Source organism: Macrobrachium nipponense, chromosome 5, assembly GCF_015104395.2.
Source record: "Macrobrachium nipponense isolate FS-2020 chromosome 5, ASM1510439v2, whole genome shotgun sequence".
Lineage (NCBI taxonomy): Eukaryota > Metazoa > Arthropoda > Malacostraca > Decapoda > Palaemonidae > Macrobrachium > Macrobrachium nipponense.
In genome coordinates this window covers 114,237,945-114,252,230 of record NC_061107.1, presented here as the reverse complement: position 1 = coordinate 114,252,230, position 14,286 = coordinate 114,237,945, and the positions used below count along the sequence as shown (strand labels likewise).

General features: G+C 37.8%; 1 protein-coding gene across 1 annotated transcript in view; it reads left to right on the top strand.

Moving 5' to 3' along the window:
* The first annotated feature begins 12,090 nt into the window (after nt 1–12,090).
* Nucleotides 12,091–14,286, top strand: part of LOC135215605 (biotinidase-like) — a 12,190-nt gene continuing 9,994 nt past the window's right edge. Inside the window, exons 1-2 of the mRNA XM_064250498.1 lie at nt 12,091–12,320; nt 14,089–14,241. Of these exons, the coding sequence (XP_064106568.1) occupies nt 12,129–12,320; nt 14,089–14,241 (345 nt within the window). The 5' untranslated portion in view covers nt 12,091–12,128. The remainder of the gene's footprint in view (nt 12,321–14,088; nt 14,242–14,286) is intronic.

Genomic DNA, 14,286 nt, shown 5'->3' with positions numbered 1-14,286 from the left:
AGAGAGAGAGAGAGAGAGAGAGTTAATTAATATTTTATTTAGTATGTGAGCCTAGGTTGTCTATTACCGAATTAAGCCGTCTAGGAATACTGTCAACCAGTCTACTGCAAATATTTTCCCCACGCATTGACTCCCACACTGACAAGCAATGGCTTATGATGGCTTGTTTACTGTTCAGAACGGAGCCATCCCATTCCTTTGTCATAATGGCCCATAAATTTTCAATGGGAGTTGAGATCCGGAGATTTTGCAGGCCAGTCGATCCGAATAACTTCTGGATGCTGCTGTAACCACTTTCTTACTGGCATGCTATTATGAACAGAGGAGTTGTCCATTGCCAAGAATATGGGCAACGGTTCCGGAATCAGTAGCATCCTAACAGATGGAATCAGCACCTCGTCAAGAATGTCAACATACTGCCTGCCATTTAATCGCTCATGGATTGGCACTAAAGCACCTGGTCCGCAAGACGCCATCCAACCCCAAAGGCCAGCGGTTATCCTCCCACTTCGTCGATTTGGTTCTACATATTTATCCTCAAATCTGAAAAAAATAGAGAGAAGGATTTAGAGAAAATATAAATTTACAGATATTCGGAGAGAAACAATGACAGTGGGCTTACTTTTAAATATAAAAAAGAAACTGTTTTAACTGCAGTTCTTCCTCTCATCAATAGATCTTATGGATTAGAAAAAAAGAACTGGCGCTTTTATTAAGCATACTTTCAGTAATATTGCTATAACACCGAACTTTTAACTTTTAAGACTTGAAGTGCATTGTTAAGAAAACACTATAAGGTTATTCTATATATGTATATATATATATTATAAATATATATATAATTAATATTATTATAATATATATATATACAGTTCTTTAATATGCATTTAACCAAAACTTATTTAAATATTAGAAACAGCTACGTCAGTTGTATTTTCTGCCAGACTTAGTTTTACAGTGAAATAATTAAAAGAAATCTTTGGTTGTAGGCCTAATAGTATATATTATGAAGTTCCCCGGGAAAAGAGGCATAAGGAAAGTTGTCATAGCATAGTAACCTTAAACGACTTTTAAGTCAGTGCAATGGGTATTCAAACATTCACGAGACTCGAAGGAAAGCTAGCACGAACTTCCTCTGCGACTGGTTTCCCGCCAAGCAACACTTCGAAGCGCAGGCGGTCGAAGCGGAGGCGGGATTTTATAGACCTTTAAACTGCTTCCTCAGTAATGACAATTCCCAACTCCCACCCTAGGTCAGATTAATTTATATCTTCTCTTGCATTATTTCTCCCTGATTACATCGTAACTTCCATTAAAGATATTTGTCAGCAGGTTTAAAAACCAGTGTAAGAGGAATTACTATTCATTAAAGCTTTAGCATATATACAGACTAGGACTATAAATACAAAGTATATCACACCTAGGCTACCACGTAAAAATAATAAGGCAAAATAAGTAAATGTTCATTACCTGGTTTTTCCTGGACGCCAGCAGTGCAGTCTTCCCTGTTGGTCGTTGCAAAAAGTCTTCTCGTCACAAAATATAACAGTTTCCCAAAACTGCTCGCTCTTGGACAGATATTCGAGCGCAAACCCGAGACGATGGTCCATATGCGTCTGTGTAAGTAGAGGCATGAGCGCAGGTTTCCTACATAGAAGACCAGCTTCTCGAAACCGACGTCTTACAGTGTCAACTGATGTTTGTATATTTGTTTCTCGTTTCACTGAAAATGATGACGAAAACGGGTGTTTGGTTTGGTTATAAAGTTAATTAACACTCGTCTTCTTCTGCGGTTGTGCAGCGGGGTCTCCCAGATCTAGGGTGGCTTGCTTTTCAATCCTTCTCCGTCGTTGTATCGTTTTAGCCATCTATACACAGTTGTCTTGTTGATATTAAGACGATTAGCTATGTCTTTTTTTTGAAAATCTGGCGAGATGCAGCTCAACTATAGCTCTCCTTGTTGGGGTGACGTTTCCGGTCGCTGTCGGGTTGCTCCAACCATGTTTGGCAAATGACCACAGTTGACGTAATGTTAGGCCACGCCCACAACTACATCTCCGTTACGTTCATTACATTAAATAAATTACTATGATGGCTAACATGTAAAATTCGTTTAATATTTACGTCTTTTCATATTTACCATGATTAAAAACTAAGGTGTTAATGTTTTTTCTAATGACCTAGCTATATTTTGATAAAAAATATATAACATTATACTATAAAACCATGCTAAATGAACTGTATCTTTTTATGAGCGAAGTTCCAAAATGTTTCGCCGTTGCAATTCAGTGTCATTAGAAATGTGAAGAAGGTAAGAGTTGCCAGTTAGTCACTTTTTGAACGAAAATCACTGAAATCGGGTCACTCGAGTTTTGCTGCATACTGTACTCGAGATGTAATACAAATCTCTGTGAGCTCCCACACTATCAGGGAAATTGTTCCATAGTCCAAAGGTGTGAGGAATAAAAGACTTACAGAACCAAGAAGTTGCAAATGACAAGTCAAGTCTAACAGAGCACAGGGAGAATAAAAATTGGCCTGTAGTTATTGTAGTCTGCAATTTTGCCACTCTGAAACATGCATGCACTCTATTGCTAAGCTTGTGCTCATCTGCAAAGATTGACTCTTGGGAGTCAACACACTAGAAACTTTAAAAACAAGTGGAATAACCTATCAGGATCATCTCCATCCCAGCAATCAAGGTAATTCAGCCTTTTTTTTCCTTAAGGCCAGTAACCAATCTACCATCATTTGTTAGTAGTGGTGAAATGGAAGACAACCCTGGCCCAAAGATGATGCCAATTGGGTCCACCACAGATGAGGCTGCGTAATTCCTTCAAGTTTCCTCCTCAAGAAATTATTGTAATTTCTCTTGGCTGCATGGTAAATTCTATTCACAGCATGGCAAGACTCAACATAAATGATGTAATTTTCATTTGAAGTATTTCAACTCAATGCATTGAATTTGGTCTGTTTGTCATGGTAGCCTCGTCTACATGTTCATCAGATTACTTGATCACACTGCAAAGTCCACATTCACTGTCTGATCTTCCATATCATAGCATTAATTAAACAAAAAGGTTTTAAGTTTCTTTTTGAAAGACTTCAAATCATCAATCTGCCTCAGCTCAAGAGGAAGCTTATTGTATAATCTACGAGCTGCATACTTATCCCTTAATGGACAGGGTAATAAATCAATATGCAGCACCTCAGGCTGGCAAAACTTTGTGGTCGGCCAATTTAGGAAAAATACCTCAATGGAAAGAGGAAGATATGCAAATGCACATGGTGTAAGAAAAAAATCTAAAAAATTTTCCCTACCTTCCATGAGAAGCTGAAAAGGACTATTTACAACCCGTTGTGGGGCCTCTTTTACAAGACAAATCGTAAATTTTACGAAGTTATACACGATTTTTCTAAAAAAAAATTATTTTATTTTGTAAAATTATTATACCTCACTATTAGACAAGTTTACATTATTTTTATGTGCCGTGCAATGTCAGAGTTCAGCGAGTACTGGGTATGACTGGTTATTGTAGATTCGTGCAAAATTTCTCTGATCTTGCTCAGCCTCTTACCAAATTGTTAGAGAAAGGGCAGAAGTTTGTGTGGTCTTCTCAGTGTGAGGAAGCATTTATTAAACTTAGGTTGGTGTTAGTATCTAATCCATTACTGACTTCTCCTAATTTCCAGAGACCTTTTATTATTGCAGTGGATGCCAGTGACATAGGTATTGGGGGTGTCCTCTTTCAAAGGAACTATGTAAGAGAGGTTCGTTCCGTATCATATTATAGTTGAAAGTTACTGGCCGTTGAGAAAAATATTCCACTATTGAAAAGGATGCCCTTGCCTTGGCCCATACTTGTGTGCATTTTAAGCTGTATGTAACCAATTTTTCTTTTCCAATAGAAATTTGGAAGGATCACAACCCACTGGTTTTCATTGAGCGCATGAAAGAAGCCGACCAGAGAATTTTATGTTGGGCTCTGCAATAGCAAGAATTCTCTCTTGTGATAAAACACGTCAAGGGATCAGAGAATCGAATTCTCGATGCCTTTCACGTATATATAGACTTGATCATGACTTGGCTCCCCTCCCCTCGCCCTTCTCGTCTCGTCAATAGGTTTGCGTGAATTTTAGAGATGTGAGGATGAGTATGAGTGTGTGTTTAACTCGGAGTTTGGTTTATTAGTTCCTAGGTTTTCTTAGTGAAACATTTAATGCTTTTGTCTATTTGTTTTTTTTTGACTCAAAGGATAACCTGCGGTGACCAAAACACTGGCGGTCATAACAGGTAGGTCAATGTGGTAGTGTTTGTTATGTGAAAATTCAGTGTTATTGGCTGAATTGGAGACAGTCAGAGTCTCTGGTGATAACTATTTTGTGTACTAGTTTGACCTTTAGTTTAATTTGACTTGGTCTTCTCGGTTGGTTAGGCTAGTAAGTTTTCTTTATTTGTGTGACAATTCAGATTTTGATATTTATGTGTTGTAGTGGTGTTAATTAGAAATCTTATTTCAGGTTTCAGAGTGATGCCTTACTTTGTCTTGGTTATGTATATGTTTAGCGTTGGCTTTAGGGTGATGTATTAATTCTTTTCTTTTTACAGGATTTTTGTTTTGTATAGTTTAAAAAAATGTGTTCTATTGGAATATTTTTGTTTTGTTTTGGGGGAGGAAGATATTAGAAAAGCTTAGATTATTTTTATTTGGTTTTTGTAAATTTAGATTAGCCTTGTTTTTCTAGGTTTAATAATTACTTTTTAAGCATCATTTTGTGGCAGAATAGCCTTTTGTTTTGTCTGAGTATTTGTTCATATATTATTTTTGAAGTTTAAGTGCCCGTTGTCTGGTCATTTAATTACGTATTATTAAAACTATCATTTTAACGATTGTTTTTTTCTTTACAAGTGTTTATGAACGCGTCTTAGTGATGTCTGGACATTGGTGCTCGGACAGAGTTCAGTTCTGGGTAGAGCACTCCCCTGATATCATCCCTTGAGCAGCATACTAATTTGAACATTGGATGAGGATTATTTGGCGGTTTATTTGGATGACGATTTTTGGATTACGCTTTGGATCCTCGCCTTGGTCTGTTGTCTGCAGGTTCTCTAGTCAACTGTGACTCAAGTGTCTCCTGCCTCGACCTGCGGCTTGGGTGCTTTGATACGAGACTCACAGGTGCTCCTGTCACCTGCGACTTAAGCCATTCCCGAGGTATTCTCAGGGAATTGGTGCCGTCGCTTTCTCCCGGCACTGACGGGAATTTACCTGCCACTTCTACGTCTCCATCCAGCAGCTCTAGTTCGTGAGATGGCCTGTAGGGAGGATGACGCCAGGTAGGACTAAATATCACTGATTTTTGTTCAGGATTGCTCTGGCGTTCATGACCTGCCCTGTTAGCTGATTTGGAGTTTGGATCACGGCCCCGATATTGTTTCTCTTTGGATGCCTTCACTTATGTGAGAAAAACTGTAGTGGTTATATATACATTCTATATGTATTTTTCCATATTTGAACCGGGTCTATATAATGTTACCCACAGAGTTGTCTTCTAGAGAAAGTTTTCGCGTGTTTAGGTTTGTGGTTTTAGATAGGGATAATAATTATTTTCTTGTTTTACTTACTCTGCCTTCCTTCTTCCTTTGACTTAGCATTAGGGTAGTTTTTGGTCTGGCCTGCAAAATTGTTGGATCCAAATAAGTTATCTATTAATAATTGTTATTTGCTCTTTCTTTGATAGGGTTTAGCTTTTTAGGGAATCTAGCGTGATTCTAAGGACTGGTATTTGTTCTTCCTTATTATTAAGTTATTGTGGTATTTGATACATCCAACAAGGTTGATTTAAGTTTTGAATTTGTTTGGCATTAAAATTTGTTAAGTTTTCTTGGGTGTTTGTTTTCATTGACCTTTAACACTGGGTTACAAGAAATCACTGACAACAACCGAAATATAAAACAAGAACTTGCAAAACAACCCCGCGGGTTGTACCAGTCGCAAAAAATCAGTGCACGAATTTTCCGAGACGTATCTTCCACCCCTCCATATTTTCCTCTTTGTAACGTAAAGACTATTTGTCAAGCATAAGGCAGATTGGCGGCTGTTGTGAAATGGTTCCCTTTTGTATTATATACATTTATTAGTCATCGCCTCTCCTCCCTCATTGCTTAATGGCAAAATTCTTGTTATTTTATAAATTATATGAAAAACGAAGGAATGTTTCCTTCTTAAAGAGAATTAAGTTGATTAAAATGACTTAACCCGATCCTCTCGGATATAAAACCCCTTGCACGCCGTTCTCGGTCTCGGCCTCTCTCTGTTAACTGACATGATGCAGGTAGCAACACGTCCGGGTCTTGAACGTGGCATGCAGGTATGAGCGTGAGGGAGATGGCAATTGACCAGAATTGGAATTTATTTTTTTAATAAAAATAGTTAAATTTAGATGTGTTTACCTATCGAGTTGTCCATGTGCACGGGCTAGAACCTGTCCATCATTAAGATGGGGCTATCAGCCCATAACATCGGGCACGAACCAGTGAAAGTCGCCATAACATTCGCAACATAATACTCACACAATATCAAAACAGATAAGAAATAAAATTAGTAACAATATTTATTGTAAAATATTTCTTTGCAAAATACATTTATAATTGATATATACTATCATAGAAGATAAAAACTAAAACCAACAGCAACCCCTTGGTATATTTAAGAGAAAATTTACATAAAGATGTCATGTAAGATCCCAACTAAGTCCTGAGCCACTGAGTCCCTCATATTTGCCAGTCTAAAAGTTGCCATTAGTAAACCTATGGGCTATAGAAGTAATGGCACCTCTTTCCCTCCTGATTCCCTCAAATCGATGGTGTGTAATATTCGTGCAAAATTTCTCAGATCTAGCCAAACCTGTTATTGCTACTCATGTGAGCATGTCAGTCCATTAAGATTTAAAGGTTCTGAAGCCACAAACTGAAAAACGCCGGTCTACCAACTTGAAACCACCCGTAACTAGTCTTGTACCAGGTTGATTTATTGGTTGTATAAACTATAGTAGGTCCCTCAAATACCAAGAAGAGCTGGTCTCAACAACTTAATGGGGTCAGAACACATAATGAATATTATTCTGGCCTTCACAAGAAAGCCAACGCAAATCGATTAAGACGAGTAATCCTGTCCCATGGAGCAATGCCTTTTATTAGTCTAGCTGCTCTCTTCATAATTTTTTGCAGTTTCTTGAGCTGTAAATTGTGTAACTTATAGTAGGGTGAGGTGGGTGAATACCAATTGAGGGGGAACACCGACCGAATGCTCTGGCACGAAAACTATTTCAAATTTCGCGCCGAAACTCACCACTAAAGCTGGCCTCACACTAGGCATTTTTTTCTCGAGCAGCGAGCCGTTGCTGCCGAGAATGAAAAACCGGGAGCTTTTAGCTCGAGATTCTTGCTTCCGAACAGGACGGGAAGCAGCCAGCACGAGCCGCGAGCCACAGCATAGTGTAAACAAACAAGATGGCTACTGCTGATAGGACGTACTCTCCTGAGCCACTCTTGAACCCACAAACGTTTTTTGTTACTCTTGCATTCACGTAAGTTTCCGAGAAATAAACCACTGCAGCGCATCTTGCAACAGTCCGACAATTTCTGGGCGCCATGATGATATCAGATGATCAGTTTTGTTTACTTTTTCCTACGGCTCCTCGAAACCACGAGTTCCTAGTGTGACGATACAACACTTTTGCTCGCGAGCATCGGCTGGATGCTGGCCAAAACCACGAGCAAGAAATGACTAGTGTGATACCAGCTTAACACAGCAACCATCTCGGTGAACAACACTAAAGCAACAGGTTTACGCCATCACGTCCTCTGTGTTTATCAGGTAAGAAAATTGATTTTATGGGTGTAAGTTGTAATTTTAAACACTTCTCATATAGTGTCTCACGTCTCTGAATATGGTGTGATTGCTTCTAGTTAAGTTTCATTACAATATTATCGAGTGAACTGAAGTGTGTCCTTTCGAAGTGGCTGCCACGGCATTGCTTAAAAAAGAGCATGGTGCGGGGGACTACCGACCGTATACATGCGGGGAAACGTCGACAGCCAACACAGATGCCTGAAATTATGAATATTTTGAAATATTTTTGAAGTTTTGAATATTTTGAAATTTTAAAGAGCCTATTTTCGAAATACATAACAAAATGTGGAACAGTGTTTTTTTGTGTAAAGTTGAGAGTGATATTTAGTGAATTATGATGCAATATCAGTGTCACTATGCTAAAAGGAAATTTTTATTGGGTGAGTTCAACTTTACCTATTCATATGTCTAATGCCATTAAGTCTTTCTGATCTAGCCTAATGCCTTCTTGGAAGCCTGATCATCAGTGTCATTATGCTAAAAACAGGAAATTTGGTTTTTAGAGGGTTCCCCCACCCACCGGCCGGTGCTTCACCGCATTTTCCGAGCACCGACCAGGTCCCGAAAATTTTTAAAGTGTAAAATATGACACTTATTCTCTGAGTTAAGGGTTCATGAGTATACAAAAGGTGGGCCATGTTGTGTAATTTGTTTTGGGCATAGTATGCACTCTCTCGGGTACAAAATGGGTTTTTTAGGCAATTCTTTCTACTAATAAGTGTATTCCCCCACCTCACCCTACACCAAGTTACAATAAAAATCTAGACAGTTTATAACACAGTTGCTGACAAGATTCTTTATAGAATTCTCATCAAGATATTTACTCACAAAGGCTATATCCTTCAGATGATATCCAGAAACTTTCAGTCCTATTAATTTATAGACTGAGTGGCAGGTCACAATCCAAGTTCACCCCCAGATTACGTACCCTATCAGCTGCCAGGACCCAATTTTCATTTATACCCAGTTGATTAACACCCAACTTCCTAGAGTTGTTTTCCTTACCGACTATCATAAGCCCAGTTTTATTTTTGTTCCATTTCAACTGTTTCAAAGTCATCCACTGTTTAATATTGATACAGTTTCATCTAGTTTTCTAGTTGCATCCTCAATATTTGTAACAATGAAATAGAATTGTGGGTAGGTCTATATTAGCTACTATTCTGTGGTGGCCTCGACTATGGCAGTTGCGGTGTTTCTATGCAGTTTTACCTCCTGAATAAGAATTTTAAGTAATATTTATTCGGACGACTGTAATAAACCCCCAAGGGCTGGTACTAAACACGGCGAAATACATTTGACGCCCCAATTCCTGGCGGCTTTCGTATTCGCGATGACGAACGATGCGGTCATGCGGAATGCTTATATAGAAATACCGAATTGTGTGTTATCGGCATATAACTTGTATCCTACGGCAGGATTATGAAGTATATTAGACAAACTAACTGTGCAGATACAGCCAAGCACACTTCCCTGAGGAACTCCTCTCGTCAAAAGTGCGCAGTATGACCTACCCTTCAAAAGCTCAAGGGCATTTAGCTATATACAACTCTGATGGATTGGAGATCATCTAAAGGTAAATCATGTAGAACTGGTTCGAAGTTTCAATTTCAGTACGTGTTTGATAATTTACTCGGCTATGAGTAACCTAAAAGCACTCAGAACTTTCCCTTGAACAATTTCACGTTCGGTAAACGATGTAAGTCCTGGCAATTCGTAGAATATTTCGAGTTGCAACTCTTCCGGTGTCGATATCATTTTTGCAATAATTTTGCACTGTTCTATCCTTGCCTGTCAAGATGGAGTAAAGATTTACAGGCATTTCCGCTACTTCATCAAAAATATATTATCATCATCATCGGTTTCTTAATCAAAACCGGATGAATTTTCAGCATTTGGAATTTATTCGTTTTCTTGTTCGTCGTCAGATATTCATAGCACGTAGTATTTGTGAACACCTACAACTTGATATAAATCTTAAACTAAGTATGTTACATAAAAACTATCGGTAGCCATCTTCAAAGTTTCATTTAAGGAATTTTAAAAACTGAAAACATCCTTAAGTCTATCTGAAAGTTATGACCTAAAGTAAACAAAACCCGTCCACAGTTTATTGAATCCATCGGACTAGCAACCTCCCGACAACAACTGCCCAATTAATTTCGTGTTTTTGTGAATTTTTCGGCGGCTCGCACTACACGAACGCGTTTACACTCTTCCAAGGCCTTGCCCTCTTCTAGCAAATACAAGGTGATATTTCCTAAAGCTGTATTGAAAGCAATGTCGGTTTTCATTTTCCTTATCTCGAACACTCCGCCTACACTCTGTGTACTGAATGACTACTGTATGTAAAGAAATCTTGAGAACTAATTCAAATGTGCTTATCTGCTAAGCACAAACCATTTCGTAATTTTTGCAAAAGGGCCAAATGGAAAAATCGTGTGCATTTTTGCCCATTTTCAAAAATCAACAGTGCATTTTGTGCTTAGCCGATAAAAGCACACCTGAGGTAGTTCTCAAAAAAATTTTTTTTTACATAGTCACTCAGTTCACGGAGTGTCAAGTGGAGCGTTCAAGATAGGGAAAAATAAAAACCCAATTTGCTTTCGATATAGCCTGGAAATATCATCTTGAATTTGCTGGAAGAGTGTGTGTGTGTGTATAATATACATATATACATGAATATTATATACGTGTATGTGTATATATACTATATGTATATATATATTATATCTATATATATATATTATATATAATATAATATACTATATATATATAGAAATATATAATATATAGTCCTATAATGATTTTATAGTCCTCTTTTGAGGGAATATCACCAGAACGAGAGAGCCTTCCAGTTCTCAGCAAATCACAAAGGGATGAAATTACTTGCCCCATGCTTGTCTCAACCACAGCTAATACTGTTACTTTTTCATGGACTGATGTACCGGCGAGCTAAAGCCAGCGATCACCGAGCTGCATCACTCGACAATTACAGAACACACACACACATATATATACATATAAATATATATATTATATATATTGGAGACTCTGTCTGTCAGAAGGGATTACATCGATTAATACTTTATTTTGTTGTCTCCTTTAAGGGAATTTATCAGGACGAGGGGTGAAACATTGGTTACTTTAATAAGTGATTATTGTGAAGCCATAATTCTTTCAGTGTCGATGAAAATGAGGTTGGGTGCTGAAATACTTGACATCAATACATGTGAACACGAAGTAAAAACTTGAGTTCTTGAACTAATGACCATTAGGTACAGTAATTCATGAGGAGTTTTCGACAATGAAGAAAGGCCCAAGACAAGACAAGACAATGACCTCAGTCACATTCATACTTAAACCTCAGAATCCAAGAAGGACTTTTCTTTAGAAAACTTCAAGAACGTTTAGCCGCTTCAGACACTTACAAAGATGGCTGTCTCATCAACAGAGTGTGTCGAACACCCTCTTATATTGCAAGGATTCTCATTTCCATTTCCGGATTCTAAGGCCCTTCCTTTCCATTTCGTTTTTCACTCTATCTATCCAGTATTTTCTTCGGCTCCTCTCCTCCCTCCTATAACAATACCACACACTACCAACTTATATATATATATATATATATATATATATATATATATATATATATATGCGTGTGTGTGTGTGTATGTATATATACATATATATATATATATATATATATATATATATGTGTGTGTGCGTGTACTAGCACATACGTTTTATATGTATACGTATATATATATATATATATATATATATATATATATATATATATATATATATATGTGTGTGTGTGTGTGTGTGTGTGTGTGACATAGCACATACGTTTTATATGTATACGTATATCTATATATATATGGTGTGGTGTGTAATAGTGTTTTTATATTATACGTGTGTGTGTGTGTTGGTGTGTGTGAACATAGCACATACGTGATATGTATCCGTATATATATATATATATATATATATATATATATACCTATATATACGTATATATACTAATCTCACTTACATACATACATATAGTTACATGAAAACTTGTAACCATAGTGACAGATTTCCTGTTCACAGAGTTTCTTATCGAGCGAGTCCTTATCGTCTATCCGCAAAAATCTGTCAGACAATGTCACCTACAAGACGCTATAAATATTGAGAGAGAAGGCCCTGATCAATACACATCTCAGCATCATGTTGAGCTTGACCAAACTTTTAGTTATCGCCTGTGCTTCCAGCTTTCTAATAGTTGCTGGAGAGTATATTGGTTACAGAGCGGCTGCTCTGCAATACCATTCCTTTGATGACATCACAGGAGGCGGGTTTGCAGCCCTGCAAGAAAACGCGAATGAGTACATCAAGTACATTGAAGAGGCCTCGGCGCAGGTAGGGCTTGTTAAAATTCTAGGTCTAAAATGGAGAGAGTGAGGGACACTCGAATTTACTTTGATGTTCGGATCACCAGTTTGGCTTCCACACGGCAAGATCTGATGGGCAACCCTCATTCCTATGACTCTTAACCATCAATTCTGATCTTGAGAGTAGTTCAGTCGAGTTAGCCACCTAAACCACAACCTCTCTCTCTCTCTCTCTCTCTCTCTCCAACAACAGCGCTTTCCCCAAACGTGTAAGGAAAAAAAATACTCAGTACCTTATGCAGTAGTAATGTTAGAGTATGCAGTTTTTATTTATTTTCCCTCTTTATAATAAAATCTAACCTCTGATTTGAACGTCTGGGGTGTCCACACTGCTTTCATACCTGCCTTGGAGAGAAGCGCAATCTAGGCTGCTAAATCTTCAAACTCTTTTCCTTATTTGTTCTTTGTGGTGGTATTTTATGATGCTTTGTTTTACTTTCTTGTCTAGCGTGCATTAATTGAAAGGTGAATAGTCATAGACTCTGCCATCCCATTTCTTCTCTACTTTCTATTTTCCACTGTTGTCCCCTTTCTCTTCCACAGGTGATAATACCAATATAAAAGAGTATATCTTCCTTTTTGGCATATTTGTAACACCCGTCAGGCCATCATATTCTATCATTTCTTTAGAAAGATTATTCACGATCAAATGACTCGGTTATATAGTGATTTTTCACTTTACATTCTAACCCTTCTCTGGTGTCTATTTTGCTTGGAACCCTAAATTGTCCCTTGTTTAGAGGCGGAATTGAGCCCAAAGACGTTTAAATATCCACCTTTTCTATACAACCGTTTTGTTACATCACTAAGGGCTGTATTCTATGAGCGTTTCGTCGTTGCTTACAATCATGAGTATTAAAGGCATACTTTTTTATATATTATTTATATGATTTGTATGATTTTCAGTTCCTTACTTCTTATGTAGCCAGGCCAGAGGTGGTGTAAAAGAAATAAGGAAAGCTGTTATGTAACTGAAATCAGAAAGGTTTATATATCCTGCAGACTTTACCAAAACAACGTATGGCTTAAATACCCATGATGGGTTTTGATATTAATGACACCTACCGACCAATTCTGACAGAATACAGCTTATACTGATGTAAGCGAATCGAAATGGAAATGGAAAAAAAACGAATGGGAACACGTTAACTGAAATATCTAAATCCAGTTGTATTAATTGCCAGAAGTCCGAGACCTAATAAAATGGTTAAATAGGCAATTATCATGAAACCATTAGAAATGCATAATGAATTATCGACCAAAAATAGTAAAAGTCACAGTTACGGTTAAAAAAAAAAACAATGTAAAAATACTATTCCAAACATCTTTCCTAAACGAGTAACGAAGAAATAATATGTACATTATACAATACTAATGAATATTTGTTACTTAACTTTTTTTCGATTTACTGTAGTACGCATAGTAAAGTCTCGCAAGGCACCTATTTAAAAGCAAGATTAAACCGAATGAACGAAAACACGGAAAAGAAAGAAAAAAAGTAAAATGGGTTAGAGAAGAAAATTCGATAGTAACGAAGTAACAGACTCTGTCCTTTGTATCAAAGAAGGTAACGGGAAAAATAAAAGATTCTCGAAGCCTGACCGAAGAGAGAGAGAGAGAGAGAGAGTTTCCGAGCCGTCATTCCATTAGGGAATTGCTGACCTCAACAAAGGATCAAAGGAGACCATGAAAAGACGAGCGAAAGGAGATCTATTGTACTTCACCGTTTCTTTCAGGGCGCCCAAATTCTCGTCTTCCCTGAGCATGGCCTCACGGGGCTGACTTTGGGCTCGACGCTGGAAGAGTACTTCGCCCAGACACAAGTCGTTCCGGATCCTGAAGCCAGAGAAGTTCCCTGCGACTACACTGACGTTCCAGAATCTAGCTTGGTAAGAAATAGGAAGACTGTTTGTGGGGGTGGGGGGAGAACTGGA